This window comes from Heterodontus francisci, chromosome 17 (genome assembly GCF_036365525.1).
Source record: "Heterodontus francisci isolate sHetFra1 chromosome 17, sHetFra1.hap1, whole genome shotgun sequence".
Lineage (NCBI taxonomy): Eukaryota > Metazoa > Chordata > Chondrichthyes > Heterodontiformes > Heterodontidae > Heterodontus > Heterodontus francisci.
Genome location: NC_090387.1, coordinates 69,967,458 through 69,987,775, shown reverse-complemented (window position 1 = coordinate 69,987,775; position 20,318 = coordinate 69,967,458). Strand labels below are relative to the sequence as shown.

At 44.7% G+C, this 20,318-nt stretch overlaps 1 protein-coding gene across 4 annotated transcripts in view; it reads right to left on the bottom strand.

The window, feature by feature from the left end:
* The window catches only part of ldhd (lactate dehydrogenase D), an 81,644-nt gene extending 61,797 nt beyond the window's left edge, over positions 1 to 19,847 (bottom strand). For all 4 annotated transcript variants that reach the window (XM_068049615.1, XM_068049612.1, XM_068049614.1 and 1 more), the window contains exons 1-3: positions 19,568 to 19,847; positions 16,640 to 16,752; positions 14,744 to 14,885 (exon numbers count right to left, since the gene is read on the bottom strand). In XM_068049615.1, coding sequence (XP_067905716.1) covers positions 14,744 to 14,885; positions 16,640 to 16,752; positions 19,568 to 19,660 — 348 coding nt within the window. In that variant the 5' untranslated portion in view covers positions 19,661 to 19,847. The remainder of the gene's footprint in view (positions 1 to 14,743; positions 14,886 to 16,639; positions 16,753 to 19,567) is intronic.
* Positions 19,848 to 20,318: the final 471 nt, after the last annotated feature.

The window sequence follows — 20,318 nt, the reverse complement described above, 5'->3', positions numbered from 1 at the left end:
AGGGTTGGTATAAATGGGTGGTTGTTGGTCGGCACAGACTCGGTGGGCCAAAGGGCCTGTTTCAGTGTTGTATCTCTATATAAATATATAAATCGCTTTATTAAAGCTTTTAAGAAAACAGGTATTAGTTTACAAATATTAGTGAGATGGGCATGCCTGCTTCTGACTGCAGAGCCTGTCTTTGGCAGGGGCAGTAGACAGCTGGAGGTCACGGAGTGCAGCAGCCCAGAGAAAGCAGAGGCCTGCAGAGAGCGGGAACACAGAGAGCGGGAACACAGAGAGAGAGAAGGAGCACGACGAGAGAGAAGCATGGGGAGAGAGAAGGAGAACGGGGAGAGAGAAGGAGAACGGGGAGAGAGAAGGAGAACGGGGAGAGAGAGAGGGAGAGAGAGGGCAGGAGCACGGAGCGAGAGAGAGAGCAGGAGCATGGGGAGAGAGAGAGAGAGAGAGAGCAGGAGCACGGAGAGAGAGAGAGAGAGAGAGCAGGAGCATGGGGAGAGAGAGAGAGAGAGAGAGCAGGAGCATGGGGAGAGAGAGAGAGAGAGAGCAGGAGCACGGAGAGAGAGAGAGAGAGAGAGAGCAGGAGCATGGGGAGAGAGAGAGAGAGAGAGAGAGCAGGAGCACGGAGAGAGAGAGAGAGAGAGAGAGAGCAGGAGCACGGAGAGAGCAGGGGCACGGAACGAGGAGAGCAGACCACACCTCCAGCCACCACTCACTTGCTACTCTTCATAACAGCGCGCTCAATGGTCGCCAACGCCACCCATCCATGGGCTGGGCCTGCCTCACGGACACCCTGGAAGGTTTCTGAGGACCCCAGTTTGAGAACCCACTGCACTAGTTCAGTAACACAACAACCCAACGGTGGGTAAGTGAAGGCAACAGGAGCTGTGTTTTAAAAGTTGTACTTACTGTTTTCCTTGTGTTTAAGTTACTTTTGGCGCGGGAGGAACCGGAAGCTGGATGGCAGCAAGGACTCCTGGGTAGGTATTTTCTTTAAAGGTGCGGAGCAGAGTTAACCCGAGACCCTTTTTACCCTCCTCCTCTAGCCAAAAAGGACTGAACAGGTAAGCTATTTTACTGTTTTTGTTAATATCTATATTTGTACTTAATTAAGGGGTAATTGAGTAAAAGAAATGGCAGCCAGGGGAGTGCAGTGCTCCTCCTGCAGTATGTTCGAGGTGAGGGGAACCTCCGGTGACCCTGCCGACTTCACCTGCTGGAAGTGCATCCGTCTCCAGCTCCTATCAGACCGTGTTAGGGAACTGGAGCTGGAGCTGGATGAACTGAGGATCATTCGGGAAGCTGAGGGGGTGATAGATAGAAGCTACAGGGATGTCGTTACTCCACAAAACAAAGGCAGCTGGGTAACAGTTAGAGGTGGGAAGAGGTCAGTGCAGGGATCTCCTGTGGTCGTTCCCCTCAGCAACAAGTATACAGTTTTAGATACTGTTGGGGGGGACGGCCTATCGGGGGCAGGCTGCAGTGAACGGGCCTCTGGCACGGGGTCCTGCACTGTGGCTCAGAAAGGAAGGAGGGAGAATGGGAGAGCACTAGTCATCGGGGACTCGATGGTGAGGAGTACCGACAGGCGGTTCTGTGGGCGCAAGCGAGACGCACGGATGGTTTGTTGCCTACCTGGTGCCAGGGTCCGTGATGTTTGTGATCGCGTCTTCAGGATCCTTAAAGGGGAGGGGGAGCAGCCAGAGGTCGTGGTGCACATTGGCACCAACGACGTAGGAAGGAAGGGTGGCACAGATGTTAGAAGTGAGTTTAGGGAGTTAGGCTGGAAGCTGAAAGCTCGGACGGACAGAGTTGTTATCTCTGGTTTGTTGCCGGCGCCACGTGATAGTGAGGCTAGGAATAGGGAGAGAGCACAGCTGAACACGTGGCTGCAGGAATGGTGTAGGAGAGAGGGCTTCCAGTTCTTGGATAATTGGACTGCATTCTGGAGAAGATGGGACCTGTTCAAACAGGACGGGCTGCATCTGAACCAGAGGGGCACCAATATCCTGGGAGGGAGGTTTGCTAGTACTGTTCGGGAGGGTTTAAACTAGTTTGGGAGGGGGATGGGAACCAGACTTGTAGTCCAGGGACCAGTGGGTCCACTCAGAAAGACAAAGAGTGTAGTGAGGTATTGGGGAAGGTAGCACTGTCGCAGAGGACAGATGGGCACGGAGAAGGGTTAAAGTGCGTATACTTCAACGCAAGAAGCATCAGGAATAAGGTGAGTGAATTGAAGGCGTGGATGGGCACTTGGGACTACGATGTTGTGGCCATCACTGAAACGTGGATAGGTGAGGGGGAGGAATGGTTCTTGGAGGTACCTGGTTATAGATGTTTTCATAAGATTAGGAATGGTGGTAAAAGAGGTGGGGGGGGTGGCATTGTTAGTTAGAAATAGTGTAACAACTGCTGAAAGAATTTTCGAGGAGGATCTGCCGACTGAGGCACTGTGGGTTGAGGTCAGGAACAGGAAAGGAGCAGTCACCTTGATGGGAGTTTTCTATCGGCCCCCCAATAGCAGCAGGGAGGTGGAAGAGCAGATTGGGAAACAGATTTTGGAAAGGAGCAGAAGTCACAGGGTAGTAATTATGGGGGATTTCAACTTCCCAAATATTGATTGGCAACTCTTTAGATCGAATAGTTTGGATGGGGTAGTGTTTGTGCAGTATGTCCAGGAAGCTTTTCTGACTCAGTATGTAGACTGCCCGACCAGAGGGGAGGCAATATTGGATTTGGTACTAGGTAATGAACCAGGGCAAGTGATAGAGCTGTTGGTGGGCGAGCACTTTGGAGATAGTGATCACAATTCTGTAGCATTCACTGTGGTAATGGAGAGGGATAGGTATGTGCAACAGGGCAAGGTTTACAATTGGGGGAAGGGTAGATATGATGCTGTCAGGCAGGAACTGAGGAGCATAAGTTGGGAACATATGCTGGCAGGGAAGGGCACGGTCGAAATGTGGAACTTTTTCAAGGAGCAGATAGTAGGGGCCATTGATAAGCATGTCCCTGTCAGACAGGGAAGGGATGGTCATGTGAGGGAACCGTGGTTGACAAGAGAGGTTGAGAGTCTTGTTAGGAAGAAGAAGGATGCGTATATAAGGTTGAGGAAAAAGGGCACAGGCATAGCTCTGGAGGGATACAAGATGGCCAGGAAGGATCTGAAGAAAGGGATTAGGAGAGCTAAGAGAGGGCATGAAAAATGCTTGGCGGGTAGGATAAAAGAAAACCCCAAGGCCTTTTACGTGTATGTCAGAAATATGAGGATGACTAGGGGGACCGTAGGTCCGGTCAAGGACAATAGCGGGAGACTGTGTGTTGAGCCGGAAGAGATAAGTGAGGTTTTGAATGAGTACTTCTCTTCGGTATTTACGAATGAGAAGGGGTGTATTACTGAAGAGGACGGTGTGAAACAGACTGGTAAGCTCGAGGAAGTGCTCGTTAGGAGGGAAGATGTGTTGGGGTTTTTGAATAACTTGAAGATAGACAAGTCTCCCGGGCCTGACGGGGTATATCCAAGGATGTTATGGGAAGCAAGGGATGAAATTGCAGAGCCGCTGGCAATGATCTTTTCATCTTCTCTGTTGACGGGGGTGGTACCAGGTGATTGGAGGGTGGCAAATGTTGTGCCCCTGTTCAAGAAAGGGAATAGGAACAACCCTGGGAATTACAGGCCAGTTAGTCTTACTTCGGTGGTAGGCAAGTTGATGGAAAAGGTGCTGAGGGATAGGATTTCTGAGCATCTGGAAAGACACTGCTTGATTCGGGACAGTCAGCACGGTTTTGTGAGGGGTAGGTCTTGCCTCACAAGCCTGATTGAATTCTTTGAGCAGGTGACCAAGCAAGTGGATGAGGGTAAACCAGTGGATGTGGTGTACATGGATTTTAGTAAGGCATTTGATAAGGTCCCCCATGGTAGACTTATGGAGAAAGTCAGGAGGCATGGGATAGTGGGGAATGTGGCCAGTTGGATTAAGAATTGGCTAACTGATAGAAGGCAGAGAGTGGTCTTAGATGGTAAATACTCAGCCTGGAGCCCAGTTACCAGTGGCGTGCCACAGGGATCAGTTCTGGGTCCTCTCCTGTTTGTGATTTTTATTAACGACTTGGATGAGGAAGTCGAAGGGTGGGTCAGTAAATTTGCAGATGATACAAAGGTTGGTGGAGTTGTGGATACCGAGGAGGGCTATTGTCGTCTGCAAAGGGACTTGGATAGGTTGCAGTGCTGGGCTGAAAAGTGGCAGATGGAGTTTAACCCTGAAAAGTGTGAGGTCGTCCATTTTGGAAGGACAAACACGAATGCAAAATACTGGGTTAACGGTAGGGTTCTTGGGCATGTGGAGGAGCAGAGAGACCTTGGGGTCTATGTGCATAGATCGTTGAAAGTTGCAACTCAAGTGGATAGGGCTGTGAAGAAGGCATATGGGGTGTTAGCGTTCATTAGCAGAGGGATTGAATTTAAGAGCCGTGAGGTGATGATGCAGCTGTACAGGACCTTGGTAAGGCCTCATTTGGAGTACTGTGTGCAGTTCTGGTCGCCTCATTTTAGGAAGGATGTGGAAGCCTTGGAGAGGGTGCAGAGGAGATTTACCAGGATGTTGCCTGGAATGGAGAATAAGTCTTACGAGGAAAGGCTGAACATTCTAGGCCTCTTCTCATTAGAAAGGAGAAGGATGAGGGGTGACATGATAGAGGTTTATAAGATGATCAGGGGAATAGATAGGGTAGACAGTCAGAAACTTTTTCCCCGGGTGGAGCAAAGCGTTACAAGGGGTCATAAATTTAAGGTGAAGGGTGGGAGATATAAGGGGGATGTCAGGGGAAGGTTCTTTACCCAGAGAGTGGTCGGGGCATGGAATGCCTTGCCTGGGGAAGTTGTTGAGTCAGAAACTTTAGGGACTTTCAAACGGCTTTTAGATAGGTATATGGATAAAGGAGAATGATGGGGTATAGATTAAATTGTCCTTGACAGAGGACAAAGGATCGGCACAACATCGTGGGCCGAAGGGCCTGTTCTGTGCTGTATTTTTCTATGTTCTATGTTCTAACTACACAGCCATACCCCACTTTCATAGCAAGCTACTGAATATGAAGTTTAATCCATAAAGCCAAAGTTCCAACACTCATTCACAATGTCACATTCTACCACTACTTATAAAGTATCTTGTTTATGTTTGAATTTCATTTTATTTTCTCAAAAGATTGAAATAAACTGTCTTATTCTGGAAAGGAGTATATTGTGCTGGTATATGGGGGATGGTATTCATCTTGTACAAAATGGATGATTGGTGAAGTCGTCAATACAAAGTACATGAGGTCATTAGGATGTTCTGGAAGCTCTTACAGTAAAGGAGTGAGTGTGGGATTACAATGTATGTATCATTCCATTCTATTTTCATTTAGTGAAGTCCACATGAAGGACAGGATGCATTTTATTCAGTAATTTATAGAGATGTAACAAGGAAAGTGAGAGAATTATCTTATTGATTGAATATATCAGGTTTATGTGAAGGACAGAAGGCAGTAATTTAGAGAGGGGAAACCAAGACTGAGAGTTGCTATGGTTACAGAGCACTCACTAGTGCTGAGGGCAGGGAGAGAGCTGATTGTTTTGCTTCCAACTCCCAGCGCCTCTTGGGAAAGAAGTTGATAACTTGACTATATGGAGCAAAAGGATTTGGCTGTCCAGGCACACAAATCACGAAAAGCTAGTGCATAGATACAAATAGTATTCAAAAAGGCCAATGGAATGTTGCCCTTTAACTCAAAGGGATCGGAATACAAAAGTGAAGCTTTTATGCTTCAGTTGTATGGAGCCTTGATCAGACCCCATTTGCAGTGCTGTCTTCAGTTTTAGGCAAACGAGATGTTGGCCTTGAAGGTTTTCAGTGCAGATTCACCAGAATAATCCCAGGGTTTAAAGGGCTAACTTATGAAAACGAGTTGCATAAATTTAGTTTGTACTCTCATCAGTTTAGAAGGTGTGGGGAGGGTGATCAAATTGAGGTGTGGTGGAGGAATCCGGAACAAACAAAATAATTAAATCTTAAAATTAGAGCTAGATCATTCAGGAGTGAAATTAGGAAGCACTTTTCCACATAAAGTGACATGGAAATCTGGAACTTTCTCCCCAAAAGGTTGTGGATGTTGAGCCAATTGAATCTTTCAAGACTGAGATTGATTTTGTGTTAGGTGAGGGTATTCTGGGAGAAGGGGCAAAGGTGGGTAAATGGAGTTGAGGAGCAGATCAACCATGAATGGCAGATCAGGCTTGAGGGGCTGAATGGCCTTCCTGTGTTCATAAGCATGAAATATTTTGAATTATGCAATATTAACTGCTATGCAAATTATGTAAAGTATTTTACCAGCCTGTCTAATAGACAATAACCATTTCTGGGACCAAACGTAAAAGATTTGAGATAAAAACAAGAAATGCTGGAAATACTCAGCAGGTCTGGTAGCATCTGGGCAGAGAGAAGCAGAGTTAACGTTTCAGGTCAGTGACCCTTCTTCAGGACTGGCAAGTATTAGAAATGTAAAAGGTTTTAAGCAAGTAAAGCGGGGGTGGGGCAAGAGATAACAAAGGTGAAGGTGTTGATAGGACAAGGTCACAGAGAATAACTGACCAGAAGGTCATGGAACAAAGGCGAACAGTATGTTAATGGTGTGCTGAAAGACAAAGCGTTAGTACAGATAGGGTGTGAATGACTGTAAAGCACAGAGCACTCCAAGCACTAACATAAAAAAAAAAGTGGGTAAGCACAATGGAAACAAACTAAACAAACTGAAAAACCTAAAATAAAATAACCAAATAAAAAAGGAAAACAAACAAAAAAAATAACTAAAGGATTTGAGGCCAGGTCTAGAATGGGCAAAATGGTGTAAGTTTAGATAATAAAAATGAAGTAAGAAAATACATAGAATAAAATAAATAAAGAAAAAAAAAGCTAAAACCAGAAATGAAAGACAGTGAGAATGGGAGAAAAGAGCAGCCGGGATGTTTAAAACATTTCTTTTTGAAGTGTATATTATAATAAAGCTGCTCCTGACACCTCAATAATGTTATTACTGTAATGGGACATTTTTCAGTGACAGGTACATCTTTTTTTAAAAATGAAAAGATGTCAGACTAAGGGATAACAGAATTCTGCAGAGCCCCTGAATGCTTAAACCTAACATCTCCATTTAGCAGGGACCTGGCTCTGAATTAAGAACTGTGCGCTTCTGAGCATCGGACTGATAACATGCCACCTCATATACAACCTGCACCAGTCCACTGAGGGTTTACTTGGTTATGGATCCAACTCAAACAAGTCTTATCTAATTCAATACACAATGCCTTCGATAAACCTGATCAGTTCTAAAGCTAAGGTCGTCTGGGAAGCTTGTTTTCTCATTGCAGCTTCAGATTCATTTAATATAATTTTAATATATTTTATCGTTTAGCATATTCCTGCTTGATTCATGTTAAAGCCCCAACAGAAAGGCTCTTCACTTTTAAGTTAATCACATGGTGCAATACAATACTTTTAACTTTATTTTAGCTATGCATTTAGTGTAAAGTTGCAATTACTATTGCATGGTTAAGTACATTTTATATTCTTGTGGAGCCCTGTCTATAGAAGCTCAGTATCTGAACCAGAGCGTGAACAAGTGTCTAGCTCAGAGGAGCTGGAAACATCCAGCAACTTCATTGCTCTGGATGCCTCAGCAACTCTAATCTTATCAACTGGTCCCATGGCCAACAGTCATGGTCCATACAGTCATCAATCCTGGATTCATACAGCCCTCAGTCCTGAATCCATACAGTCATCCGTCCCGGGTCCATATAGTCATCAGGCCTGGATCCATTCAGTCATCTGTCCTGGGTCATTACAGTCATCTGTCCTGGGTCATTACGGTCATCAGTCCTGGGTCCATATAGTCATCTGTCCTGGGTCCATATAGTCATCTGTCCTGGGTCATTACGGTCATCTGTCCTGGGTCATTACGGTCATCAGTCCCGGGTCCATATAGTCATCCGTCCTGGATCATTACGGTCATCTGTCCTGGGTCATTACGGTCATCTGTCCCGGGTCCATATAGTCATCAGTCCCGGGTCCATATAGTCATCCGTCCTGGATCATTACGGTCATCTGTCCTGGGTCATTACGGTCATCTGTCCTGGGTCATTACGGTCATCTGTCCTGGGTCATTACGGTCATCTGTCCCGGGTCCATATAGTCATCAGGCCTGGATCCATTCAGTCATCTGTCCTGGGTCATTACAGTCATCTGTCCTGGGTCATTACGGTCATCAGTCCTGGGTCCATATAGTCATCTGTCCTGGGTCATTACGGTCATCTGTCCTGGGTCATTACGGTCATCTGTCCTGGGTCATTACAGTCATCCGTCCTGGGTCATTACAGTCATCCGTCCTGGGTCATTACGGTCATCCGTCCTGGGTCATTACGGTCATCAGTCCCGGGTCCATATAGTCATCCGTCCTGGATCATTACGGTCATCTGTCCTGGGTCATTACGGTCATCTGTCCCGGGTCCATATAGTCATCCGTCCTGGGTCATTACAGTCATCCGTCCTGGATCATTACAGTCATCAGTCCTGGGTCCATTTAGTCATCAGGCCTGGATCCATTCAGTCATCAGGCCTGGATCCATTCTGTCATCAGGCCTGGGTCCATTTAGTCATCAGGCCTGGGTCCATTCAGTCATCAGGCCTGGGTCCATTCAGTCATCAGTCCTGGGTCCATTCAGTCATCAGTCCTGGGTCCATTCAGTCATCAGGCCTGGGTCCATTCAGTCATCAGGCCTGGGTCCATTCAGTCATCAGGCCTGGGTCCATTCAGTCATCAGTCCTGGGTCCATTCAGTCATCAGTCCTGGGTCCATTCAGTCATCAGGCCTGGATCCATTTAGTCATCAGGCCTGGATCCATTCAGTCATCAGGCCTGGATCCATTCAGTCATCAGGCCTGGGTCCATTCAGTCATCAGGCCTGGGTCCATTCCGTCATCAGGCCTGGGTCCATTCCGTCATCAGGCCTGGGTCCATTCCGTCATCAGGCCTGGGTCCATTCCGTCATCAGGCCTGGGTCCATTCAGTCATCAGGCCTGGGTCCATTCAGTCATCAGGCCTGGGTCCATTCAGTCATCAGTCCTGGGTCCATTTAGTCATCAGGCCTGGGTCCATTTAGTCATCAGGCCTGGGTCCATTCAGTCATCAGGCCTGGGTCCATTCAGTCATCAGGCCTGGGTCCATTCAGTCATCAGGCCTGGATCCATTCAGTCATCAGGCCTGGATCCATTCAGTCATCAGTCCTGGGTCCATTTAGTCATCAGGCCTGGGTCCATTCAGTCATCAGGCCTGGGTCCATTCAGTCATCAGGCCTGGGTCTATTCAGTCATCAGGCCTGGGTCCATTCAGTCATCAGGCCTGGATCCATTCAGTCATCAGGCCTGGATCCATTCTGTCATCAGGCCTGGATCCATTCAGTCATCCGTCCTGGATCATTACAGTCATCAGTCCTGGGTCCATTTAGTCATCAGTCCTGGGTCCATTTAGTCATCAGTCCTGGGTCCATATAGTCATCCGTCCTGGGTCATTACAGTCATCAGTCCTGGGTCATTACAGTCATCAGTCCTGGATCATTACAGTCATCAGTCCTGGGTCATTACAGTCATCAGGCCTGGGTCATTACAGTCATCCGTCCTGGGTCATTACAGTCATCTGTCCTGGGTCCATTCAGCCATCTGTCCTGGGTCCATTCAGTCATCTGTCCTGGGTCATTACAGTCATCAGGCCTGGGTCATTACAGTCATCAGGCCTGGGTCATTACAGTCATCAGGCCTGGGTCATTACAGTCATCCGTCCTGGGTCCATTCAGTCATCCGTCCTGGGTCCATTCAATCATCCGTCCTGGGTCCATTCAGTCATCTGTCCTGGGTCATTACAGTCATCAGTCCTGGATCATTACAGTCATCCGTCCTGGGTCATTACAGTCATCTGTCCTGGGTCATTACAGTCATCTGTCCTGGGTCCATTCAGTCATCCGTCCTGGGTCATTACAGTCATCCGTCCTGGGTCATTACAGTCATCCGTCCTGGGTCCATTCAGTCATCCGTCCTGGGTCCATTCAGTCATCCGTCCTGGGTCATTTCAGTCATCCGTCCTGGGTCATTTCAGTCATCCGTCCTGGGTCATTACAGTCATCCGTCCTGGGTCATTACAGTCATCTGTCCTGGGTCATTACAGTCATCTGTCCTGGGTCCATTCAGTCATCCGTCCTGGGTCATTACAGTCATCCGTCCTGGGTCATTACAGTCATCCGTCCTGGGTCCATTCAGTCATCCGTCCTGGGTCCATTCAGTCATCCGTCCTGGGTCATTTCAGTCATCCGTCCTGGGTCATTTCAGTCATCCGTCCTGGGTCATTTCAGTCATCCGTCCTGGGTCATTACAGTCATCCGTCCTGGGTCATTACAGTCATCCGTCCTGGGTCCATTCAGTCATCTGTCCTGGGTCCATTCAGTCATCTGTCCTGGGTCATTACAGTCATCTGTCCTGGGTCATTACAGTCATCTGTCCTGGGTCATTACAGTCATCTGTCCTGGGTCATTACAGTCATCTGTCCTGGATCAGTACAGTCATCAGTCCTGGATCATTATAGTCATCTGTTCTGGGTCATTACAGTCATCAATCCTGGGTCCACACATCCAACAGTCCTGGGTCCATGCAGCGGAATGAAAAGGAATGTGGTAATGGTAGGGGACAGTATCGTTAGGGGAATAGATACTGTTCTTTGCAGCCACAACCAGGATTTCCGAAGGTTATGTTGCCTACCTGGTGCCAGGTTTAAGGACATCTCCTTGCAGCTGGAGACGAGCTTGGAGTGGGAGGCAGAGGATGTAGTTGTTGTGGTCCACATACAAACCAGTGACATAGTAGAATTAGGAGTGATGTTCTGCTGAAAGAGTTTGAGGAGTTAGGATCCAAATTAAAACTCAGAACATCAAAGGTAATAATCTCTGGATTGTTACCTGAGCCATGCGTCAATTGGCATAGGGTCAAGCAGATTAGAGATTTAAACATGTGGCTCAAAGGTTGGTTTGGGAGAAGAAGAGGTTTCAATTCACGAGGCACTGGCACCAGTACTGGGGAAAGAGAGAGCTGTCCCGTTGGGTTAGGCTCCACTTAAACCGGGCTGGGATCAGCGTCCTGGCGAATCATATAACCAGGGCTGTGGATAGGGCTTTAAACGAAAAGCAGGGGGGGGGGGGGAGAAGGGGTCAGGTGAAGGGAGATTTAGAAATCTGAAGAGAAAGGTCGAGGCAATAGAGCAGTGTAATGATTTGGGTAAAGACAAGCAGAGTGGGACAGGAGGGAAAGAGTTTAAAGGTAATAGCACCTCAATGACTAAGGTCCATGCAAAGAATAGTAGTAAAAAATAAAATTAAAGGCTCTTTATCTGAATGTGTGAAGGATTCACAATAAGATGGATGAACTAGCAACACAAATAGAGATAAATGGTTTAGATCTAATCGCCATTACCGAGACATGGAGCAGACAACCCCTGTTTGAATTAGGCCCTAATTTTACTCCAACTAATAATAGAGTAAACAGTATGCATATGAAAACAGTAAAACGTCCCAATTCACATTTCTCACCACCCACTAGTGAACAGTCTCCGTTTCACGACATCAATTGCTCCCTAAATTACAGGACCCCCGACTCTTTGGAACAGCTTCAAATGAGTGAAAGTCATCTGAGCTCAGTGAAAGGGAGCACGCCCCAATTACAGTGCTCCACACATCACTACAACAGAAACATATCTCAAAAACATACAGAAAATTATACAGCTTGTCACCCGCAATAGCTCAACAGCACTTTGTAAATATATACTGTAATTTATTCAACCTGCCCAAATCCTGACACAGCTTGGTCCTGAAAGTTATTTTCCTTCGTTCTTGTGTTCAATACAACCTTGAGTCTGACATATCTACACCAGTGAACATACAAACATGGCTCCAAGTTCTGGGATAGAAAGTCAGTGATGAAACGTCACTTTGAATTGTCAAAGGTTTGCTTCGATTACTTTGAGAAGAATAGTCAGAGAGCAGTTTGAAACTGTCCCTGTGGTTGGCATCTCCTTTCAGAAGTTAAGTAAATTCCATAGTGTTACAACCAGGTGAGAAGGGGTTCACGCTCAGCCTTTGCCTGGTTTAACTATAACAGGGTTTAATTTTAAAACACCATGTTTTTAGTTCCCCCTTAGTGAATCCTTGTTCACTGCACCAATTGTAAGGCAAAGAAATCAAACAGGTTTCCTTAGATTTAAACAAGAAAGGTAGAAGTTTATTAATCTTAAACTCTAATCCAGTTGACGACTACGAATATGCGACGTGACCATGCTAGCATGCATACGCAATAAATACATATGCAGATAGAGACAGAAAAAGTAGTAGGAATAAAGGGGAAATGTTTGAGGCAATATCTGGTAGTTACAGTCCTTTAAGCTCAATGTGGAATCTTTGGTTGCCGGTAAGTCTTGCAATTTGTTGGGGCCCAGTTCACACTTCAACTTGTTCCGATGTAGGAGTCTGTTCTCTCTTGAGGTTTACATGCCTTCCATGGGTCCGGTGGCTTGGGAGAAAGCAAGAGAGAGGGGGAGGCTTCCTTGTTCCAGCTTCAGTTTCAAACTGTCTTCTAAATTCAAACTATCCTGTGGCTAGTTCAAAAAACCTGGACCACCCAGTTAGTCATGTGACCAGCTGGTTTAACCAGTCCTGGCTTTGTGGATTGCATCATCTTAGCAGGCCCTGGAATGTGCTGCCCTACACCTTCACTGTCTGGTGATCAAAATCTATTTGGGTTAATTGGAGCAGGGAATAGTCCTTTGTCTCCACAAACAGCATCTCTTAGTATGCAAATGTGTTTCCAGCCCAGTGTCTGGTGATCTTCAAACAAGTTACTTCTTCACTCCAGCAACAGTTTAAAATCAATGTTCATATGACAAAATTAATATGCCTCATTCTTGGCAGGTGGGGGTTTGCATGACAATAGTAAAATAAATTGTGCACGTTCTTTGAAAGGAATCGGTGTATCAGGCAACTGACCTGATGTACAAGACATAATTTACCCAGCACTACTCTATAGCCTGGATGATCTGAGACAAACAAGAAAGACCATGCATTTACATAACACCTTTCACAACTTCAGGACATCCCAAAGCACTTTACAGCCAGTACTTATTGAAGTGTTATACAGGAAACGTGGCACCAAACCTTGATGTGGCACTAGAGTCACATCGAGGCCAGACTGGGTAAGAACAGCAGCTGTCCTTCCCTGAAGAACATTAATTGGGGTTTTACAACAATCCAACAGCTTCATGGCCACTTTTACTGATACCAGCTTTTTATTTCAATTCCTAGTATTTTTGAACCAAATTCTAATTTTCAAACAGCAATGGGGCAGACTGGAACTCATATTCACTGGATTACTAGTCCAGTAACATAACCACTATACTACTATACCTATTAATGGAGAAAACTGTTAGAATTGGAAACAAAACCTACAATTCAACAACTGAGAATCAATAATGGTGCTAAGATGGTTCTGTGGCGTTCTATAATGAAATTATACTTTTACTTGTACAGCTAAGGGCTTATTTTGTTGATAGGGTGAAGGCAGGTGTTAAATGGGAGCTGTGTGAATAAGGACACACCTATTTGAGAGTCTAGTTTTAGCAAGTAATTTTGGGCTTAATTGCTGTTTACCATAAATTGAACTTACCCAGAGGCGCTAAAACAGACACCTGCAAGTTTAGCACTCAGGTATTGTTTTAAAGCAATTTTCATGCAGTATATGTAGGATCGATGCACCACTTCCACTGCAGTGTACTGGCTGACACATTAATGCCACATTTCAGGATGGCTCAGGGACCAAGGGAGAGGGTGCAAAGGTTCTCAGACATGGCACTGGAGATTCTGGTGGAGGAGGTCCAGAGGAAGACCTCGCTGTCCTGTCCCTCTGTCCTGCAGCAGCAAGTGCTGCACTGCCTGGCCTCCTCCCATTCCTCCTGCAGACCTCGCAAGATGGCCATGACCATACACTTCCTTTCTCCTACATAGGTTGTCCAATATGGTTGAATAGCACAGCACTCACTCTTTTTAGGTGAAGCCTCAGAGAATTTTTGGAATAAATGCTGAAAAAGCGTTGGTAAAGTCCTGACAAAGCATCCGAGAAAGGCTCCTGATGTGTTTTAAAAGTCCTCTCCAAACCTCCAGCTGCAAATGAACATTGAAAGCTGAGTATGCCTTTAAGTAAGCATAAAATTCTCAGCAACGCCATGTTTCGTACCAATTAGCTGGTCATTGTTAGGAGGGGGCATTAGTTCATGGGCTATCCACCAAAATGCCATGTAGCCTCTTTAATGAGCGCTAGCAGGCAAGTTAAATGGCAATTAGCCCCTTAACAGTTCTGTGGGCAGTCATTCCTAGCACTGGCTTCAACTCCTTTACCAAAATGGTATCTAGCACTGAACGCAGGCTAAGCCAGCGATGCACCTCAAGACTCTATCTTGGCCCCCTCAGCTAGGCTCTTTAGCACCAAAAGTATCTGGAGAAAAATGGCAACTTATTATTTACCAATCAAATAATCCCACCTCAAGGCTCCAAGAGCAACCATGTACCTGAAAGAGGGGAAAGGAAACGGACTGATTTCTTTTTTAAACAACATAACTGCACCTACCTTCATGGCAAGGACTCCTCCTTCCAGCCCTGTGCTTGTACCAAAAGGGATGATGGGAATATTGTTCTCGGAACAGATTCTAGCCAATCTGCTGACCTGCTCCACATTCTGTGGCCACACGACTACATCTGGAGGTCTGCATCTTCACACAGAATGGAACATTGTGGATAATGCATGGGTTCTTCAGATCCATATTCCAAATACTTAGCACATTAATCAATGGTATCCAGTCTATCCAATGAAGTATATTGACAGATATTCAACTGAAAGAGGAAAGTTATGAATTTTGCTTTAAGAAACACAAGCAGCTAACATACCCTGAATCTGTGATTTGTCCCAGTATTGATATTCCAGAACACAATCAGCCATCGAAGCCCCATGCTCTGAAATTCCTTTCCTAAATGTCCGCTCTACTTCCCTCTTCTCTTTTAAGGCATTCCTTAATTATCCAATTATCTCCTTTCTTTGGTTCAGTATCATTGGGATGTTTTACTACGTTAAAAGTGCTTTATAAATGCAAGAGTTGTTGTAAAGACTGTTTAATCCATAAGAAAGATGATCCTGAAGATATAGGTACAGCAATTGGGCCTCATTGCACCCATTTGGAAGGCATAAAACGAGGGCAAATGAGGTCCACTTTCAGCCACTAACGTCCTGCACCCCAGGAATGCCTGAAATACGCATGAAATGGGTTGGGCCATTTTTCAAGCATCTGGGATGGCCTCCTAAAACAGATGTTTTTGGAAAGATGGGAGGGTGGAAGGAAGGACTTGCAATTATTTAGTGCCTTTCATGACCTCATAATGTCCCAAAGCAATTTGTGCAGAGAAGGGTCCCACAGACAGAAATGAGATAAATGAGCTTATCATCTATTTTAGTGACATGGATTGAGCAATATATATGGCCTAGAGAATCCACTCTGGTCATCTGCCTCAATGAATTCCACCAAATTTACTTTTAGATTGTTACTGGGAGCTAGTCCACAATTGCAGGTCTGGTGCAAGATAAAAACAGCTTTTACCCAGTAAGTGTGAGTTGGATTTGAATAGACAAAGGCTCAAATCTCACATTCTTACAATTTTGATACGTTTGCAGAAATTGGGTTAAATGACTGGCGCCTCAAACCTGGCTTCGTCAGGGTCACTTAATGACCTCGCACCCAATGTCAATGAAAGTCCTAAAGAAAAACACAACCTGGGAGGCTCAGTCTATTGCCTGACCTAAGGCATGTAAGCTATGAAATGAATGCAGAGTCAGTGGGAATCTTATTTTTCTTGTTACGATCACAGAATGATACAGCAGAGAAGGAGGCCATTCAGCCCATGGTGCCTGTGCTAGCTCTCTGGTAGAGCTATCCAATTAGACCCACTTTCCCCACAGCCTTTCAAATTTTCCCGCTACAAATATTTATCCCATTCCTTGTGAAAGTTATTATTAAATTTTCTTCCACCAGACTGTGCAATTTAGATCTCAACAACTTGCTACATAAAAATGCCTAATCTTGCCTCTGGTACCAGAACACAACTGAGAAACAACTGCTCAATCTGGTACAATGAAAAAAAATATGAACAAGGTGTATGCTTGAATAATTAATTTTGTTGCGACCTAATAAAGGCCAGATTGAAAAAATAGAGTCCTTTTTAACATTAAATTATTATAATATGTTGTAATTCTCTGTGTAACTCTGTGTTTGCTCTGAGTTGGAGTCAGCAGATAATCTCCCCTAGGACCTGGAGTTTAATACAGTGTCTACATGGGCTGGATCACACAGCCAGCATCAAACATCATAGCAAGTTCCAGTAACTAGAAGCCTTTCAATTTACAAATTGCACTAAATTGATTTTAGAGGAGCTCTAAAACCAGAATATCCTCCAACATGAAAACTAAAATTCTTACCGATGGTATGATACATCCTTTCCATGCTGCTCTCGGACAGCAGTTGCCGTGGAAACATTTTTAGTTCCTGTTGCTGCTTGTAGAGCCTCAATAATATTACTGTGCAATTGTCTCTAGGGGGTGAGAACAAAACATTTGGACAAACCTCTTTCAAAAATCATTGACTTTTTTCGTTACACATTTTCCTCAACTGAGTCACAATATTCTTTCACAAGCTTCTGTATTTGGAATTCCCTCTACACCTTCCGATCACAAGTTCCCCCAATGTGGAACTGATTCGATCCGCAGGATGTGCTCATTTAGTTGATAGCAGCTGCAGCAGTGCCCCAAACAACCCCTGTGTCCCAGACCAGAGAGGGGAAAATCAGCCACAATTTCAATGCCTGGTTCTATATAGTGGCTCACAAAGTCTGCATCTGAGACAGCAGTGATGCTCCCCAAGCCAAATAGCCTGCTGGGAATCATCGTCTGGGCTCACGTAACAAATGGCACTTCGGTCAAGGTACAGAAAAGCAACTGGCACCTGTAGAACCATAGTTCAGGGCAGCACCTTCAGGAGAATCATGGAAATTAGAGAAGAAATAAAAATGTTAAAAGTAACAGTTCTAACAGGATATTTTTCAGATTTTCAACTTGATACAATCCAATCATTTCAAGCAGCAGAACACACATACCTTCACTCTCCCTCTTCCACTGCCCCATTAATGTTTCCAATTCAGTAGAAAGTGTTAATTGGAGATATGTTACACGAATATTGCCTGAATCTATATTTTAGAAATCGTGAAAGCGAAGCCCCGTTCCCATTTTAGTTATACACATTGGGTAAAGATAATAGCACATGGAATTAAAGGGAATGTGGCCACATGGAGGGGTAAAAGGTAAGTTCCTCAGACTGAAGCGATGTGGTGAGTAGTGATTCCTGGAATCTGTGTGGCGACCACTCTTATTCACAAGAAACATAAATAATTTGGGTTCAGGAAGTGAGGAAACAATGTTGGTTTTGCAAAGGTGACACCAAATTGGGATGAGGATTGCAGGAGGGTATAGACAGGCTAAAAGGATGAGTGGGTTATGTGGCAGATGCAGTTCAAGGAATTAACAACACGGAAAGGAAATACCCTTAAACTGGGGTTACATTTTAAATGAAGTAGATAAGGCCATCAAACAGAAAAATGGAATCCTTAGTTTATTGCCTAGAAGTGTAGCATACAAATGCAAGAAGGAAATGTTGAACTTGTACAAGATATTAATTAGGCTGCTGTGGGTATTAAATGCAGTTTTGAGTATCCCATAAAAGGACAGGGATACAATGGAAAATATGCAGCATAGATTCAGTCGGATTCTACTAGGCATGAAGCTGATACAGTTATGAAGACTGTGGTCTTCTTCATTGGAGTATTAAGGGTGACCTGCTAAATGTCTTCAAAATTATAAAGGGACTGCAGGCCTCATTGGCACACTGGCCAGTTCAAGGACCCACTGATCCATATAATGTATAAGTATTGGGGGGGGGGGGGGAAGGTTTGAAAATTCCCAATTAAATAAAATTAATCACAATATTAAAGAACTGCGGAACACTAGGGCCATGGGGAACCTGCGGGTCTGTGTCAAGGACTACTGTTATCAGTAGGCACTGATTCAAACTCGGACTGAGAGAAACTAGTAAACAATATGGAGACTGAGCCATGATAGAGCAGAAAGGATGAAAAGAGATAACGTAGCAAAGGAGGAAAATGTAGCACAGAAAGAATGATGAGGAAGTGGCACAGACCAAATCGGCAAGAGGATAAGGGTGGAATGTAGATAAGTTTAAGCAAAAACACTGGAAGATAAACAATGAGAAGTAGATTCAGATGCTGGAATAATTTAAAGGGATGAAAGAAGCAAAGAAGAATACTTTAGGAATTTATGGCAGATCTGTTAAACTTTTAAAATATTGCTGTTCTGAAATGTTGTGTCTGTTATTTTGTTGGATGAATCCTGGACTTTGAATCTACTTCTGCTTTTCTAATAAATGTTATTGTGAACTGCTTGTTTATGTTTCTGTGAAGACTGTAACTATCAGGAAGTTGCAGTGAGCAAATGGTTGATGTGTCCACACTGAAGGATCTAACAATGGTGGTGCATTCAATGGTGGTTAATCAAGGGGTAATCGGCTAGTATACGACAGAGCACTGTGTGGGGCGGGGGGACATTTATGAATTGCAATAAAGGGGCTAATTGCAAACCCTTTTCTTACATAGGGAACTGTGTTTATTTTTAAGAGTGAATCTAAAAATAACTAAATGTCACCCAAGAGATTCGATACGGTGTAGTTTCGTTTTCAAACTGGCAGTCAGTATAAACTGGAAGTCAGTGCCTGAACTGATTCTAAAAGCAACTTGGCTTCTATGTCAAGTCCAGCTCGGGCTCCAGACTGTATTTACCCACTAAACAGATCTCAGCGACCAAGCCAGTTTTTGTAGGTTGATGTCTGTTAATAGTTAACTTTGAAGTATTACACTATTACTTTGACCTTTGCTCATTAAGTCGGAATGAAAACAACTGTGATTTTAATTATAAATGAAAGATGTTTTTGTATTTAAAAAGTCAAGTGAAAAGTGAAACAATTAAGCATGCATTAATTATAAAACAGTGGATTCAAAATCTCCAGGAGTTAAGCTGATTAGAAATCTTCGTTGGGGCCTGGGCGATGGGAGCGGTTTAGTGTTTGGACCCAGAGGAATGTGGAGAATTTCCGACTTAATTTCACTCCAAAATAAAGCGCCCGCTGCGCTGATCGACTTTAAAGACAGGCAGACGATCGTGAACGGAGAGAGGCGACAGCGCACCAGTCAGTTCCATGTTGCCAGGAGTTAACTGGAAACACTGCGATCGCCCCGTGTCTACGCCCGGAATCCGGCCCGGTGATTCTCATCTACCCTGTACCTGGGGTTGAAGCCGGTGGTTCCTCCGGCCTGTAGTGTATTTGAGAGCCGGGAAACTGCAGAGCCGCCAGTGCAATGCGCTGCGCAGAGCCATGGAAGAGATCCCTCTCTTCTTCTTCTTCGGCCTCCTTGTCTTGGGAGACAATGGGTAAGCGCCGGGATTGGCTATAAAGGCCAATACCAGAATGACAGTAATAAAAACAAGAAATGCTGGAACCACTCAGCAGGTCTGGCAGCATCTGTGGAAAGAGAAGCACAGTTAACGTTTCGGGTCAGTGACCCTTCATGGGAACTGACAAATATTAGAAATGTCACAGGTTATAAGCAAGTGAGGTGGGGGTGGGGCAAGAGATAACAAAGGAGGTCTAGATTGGACAAGGCCACATAGCTGACCAAAAGGTCACGGAGCAAAGGCAAACAATATGTTAATGGTGTGTTGAAAGACAAAGCATTCGTACAGATTAGGTGTGAATATACTGAATATTGAACAGCAGCAAGTGCAAACATGAAAAAAAAGTGGGTAAGCAAACTGAACAAACTAAGATGAAATGAAATAAATGCAAAAAAAAAATTGTAAAAAATGTAAAAAAGAAAGTTTTAAAAAAAAGGAAGAAAAAATAACTAAAAATGAAAGTAAAATGGGGGGCTGTCATGCTCTGAAATTATTGAACTCAATGTTCAGTCCGGCAGGCTGTAGTGTGCCTAATCGGTAAATGAGATGCTGTTCCTTGAGCTTGCGTTGATGTTCACTG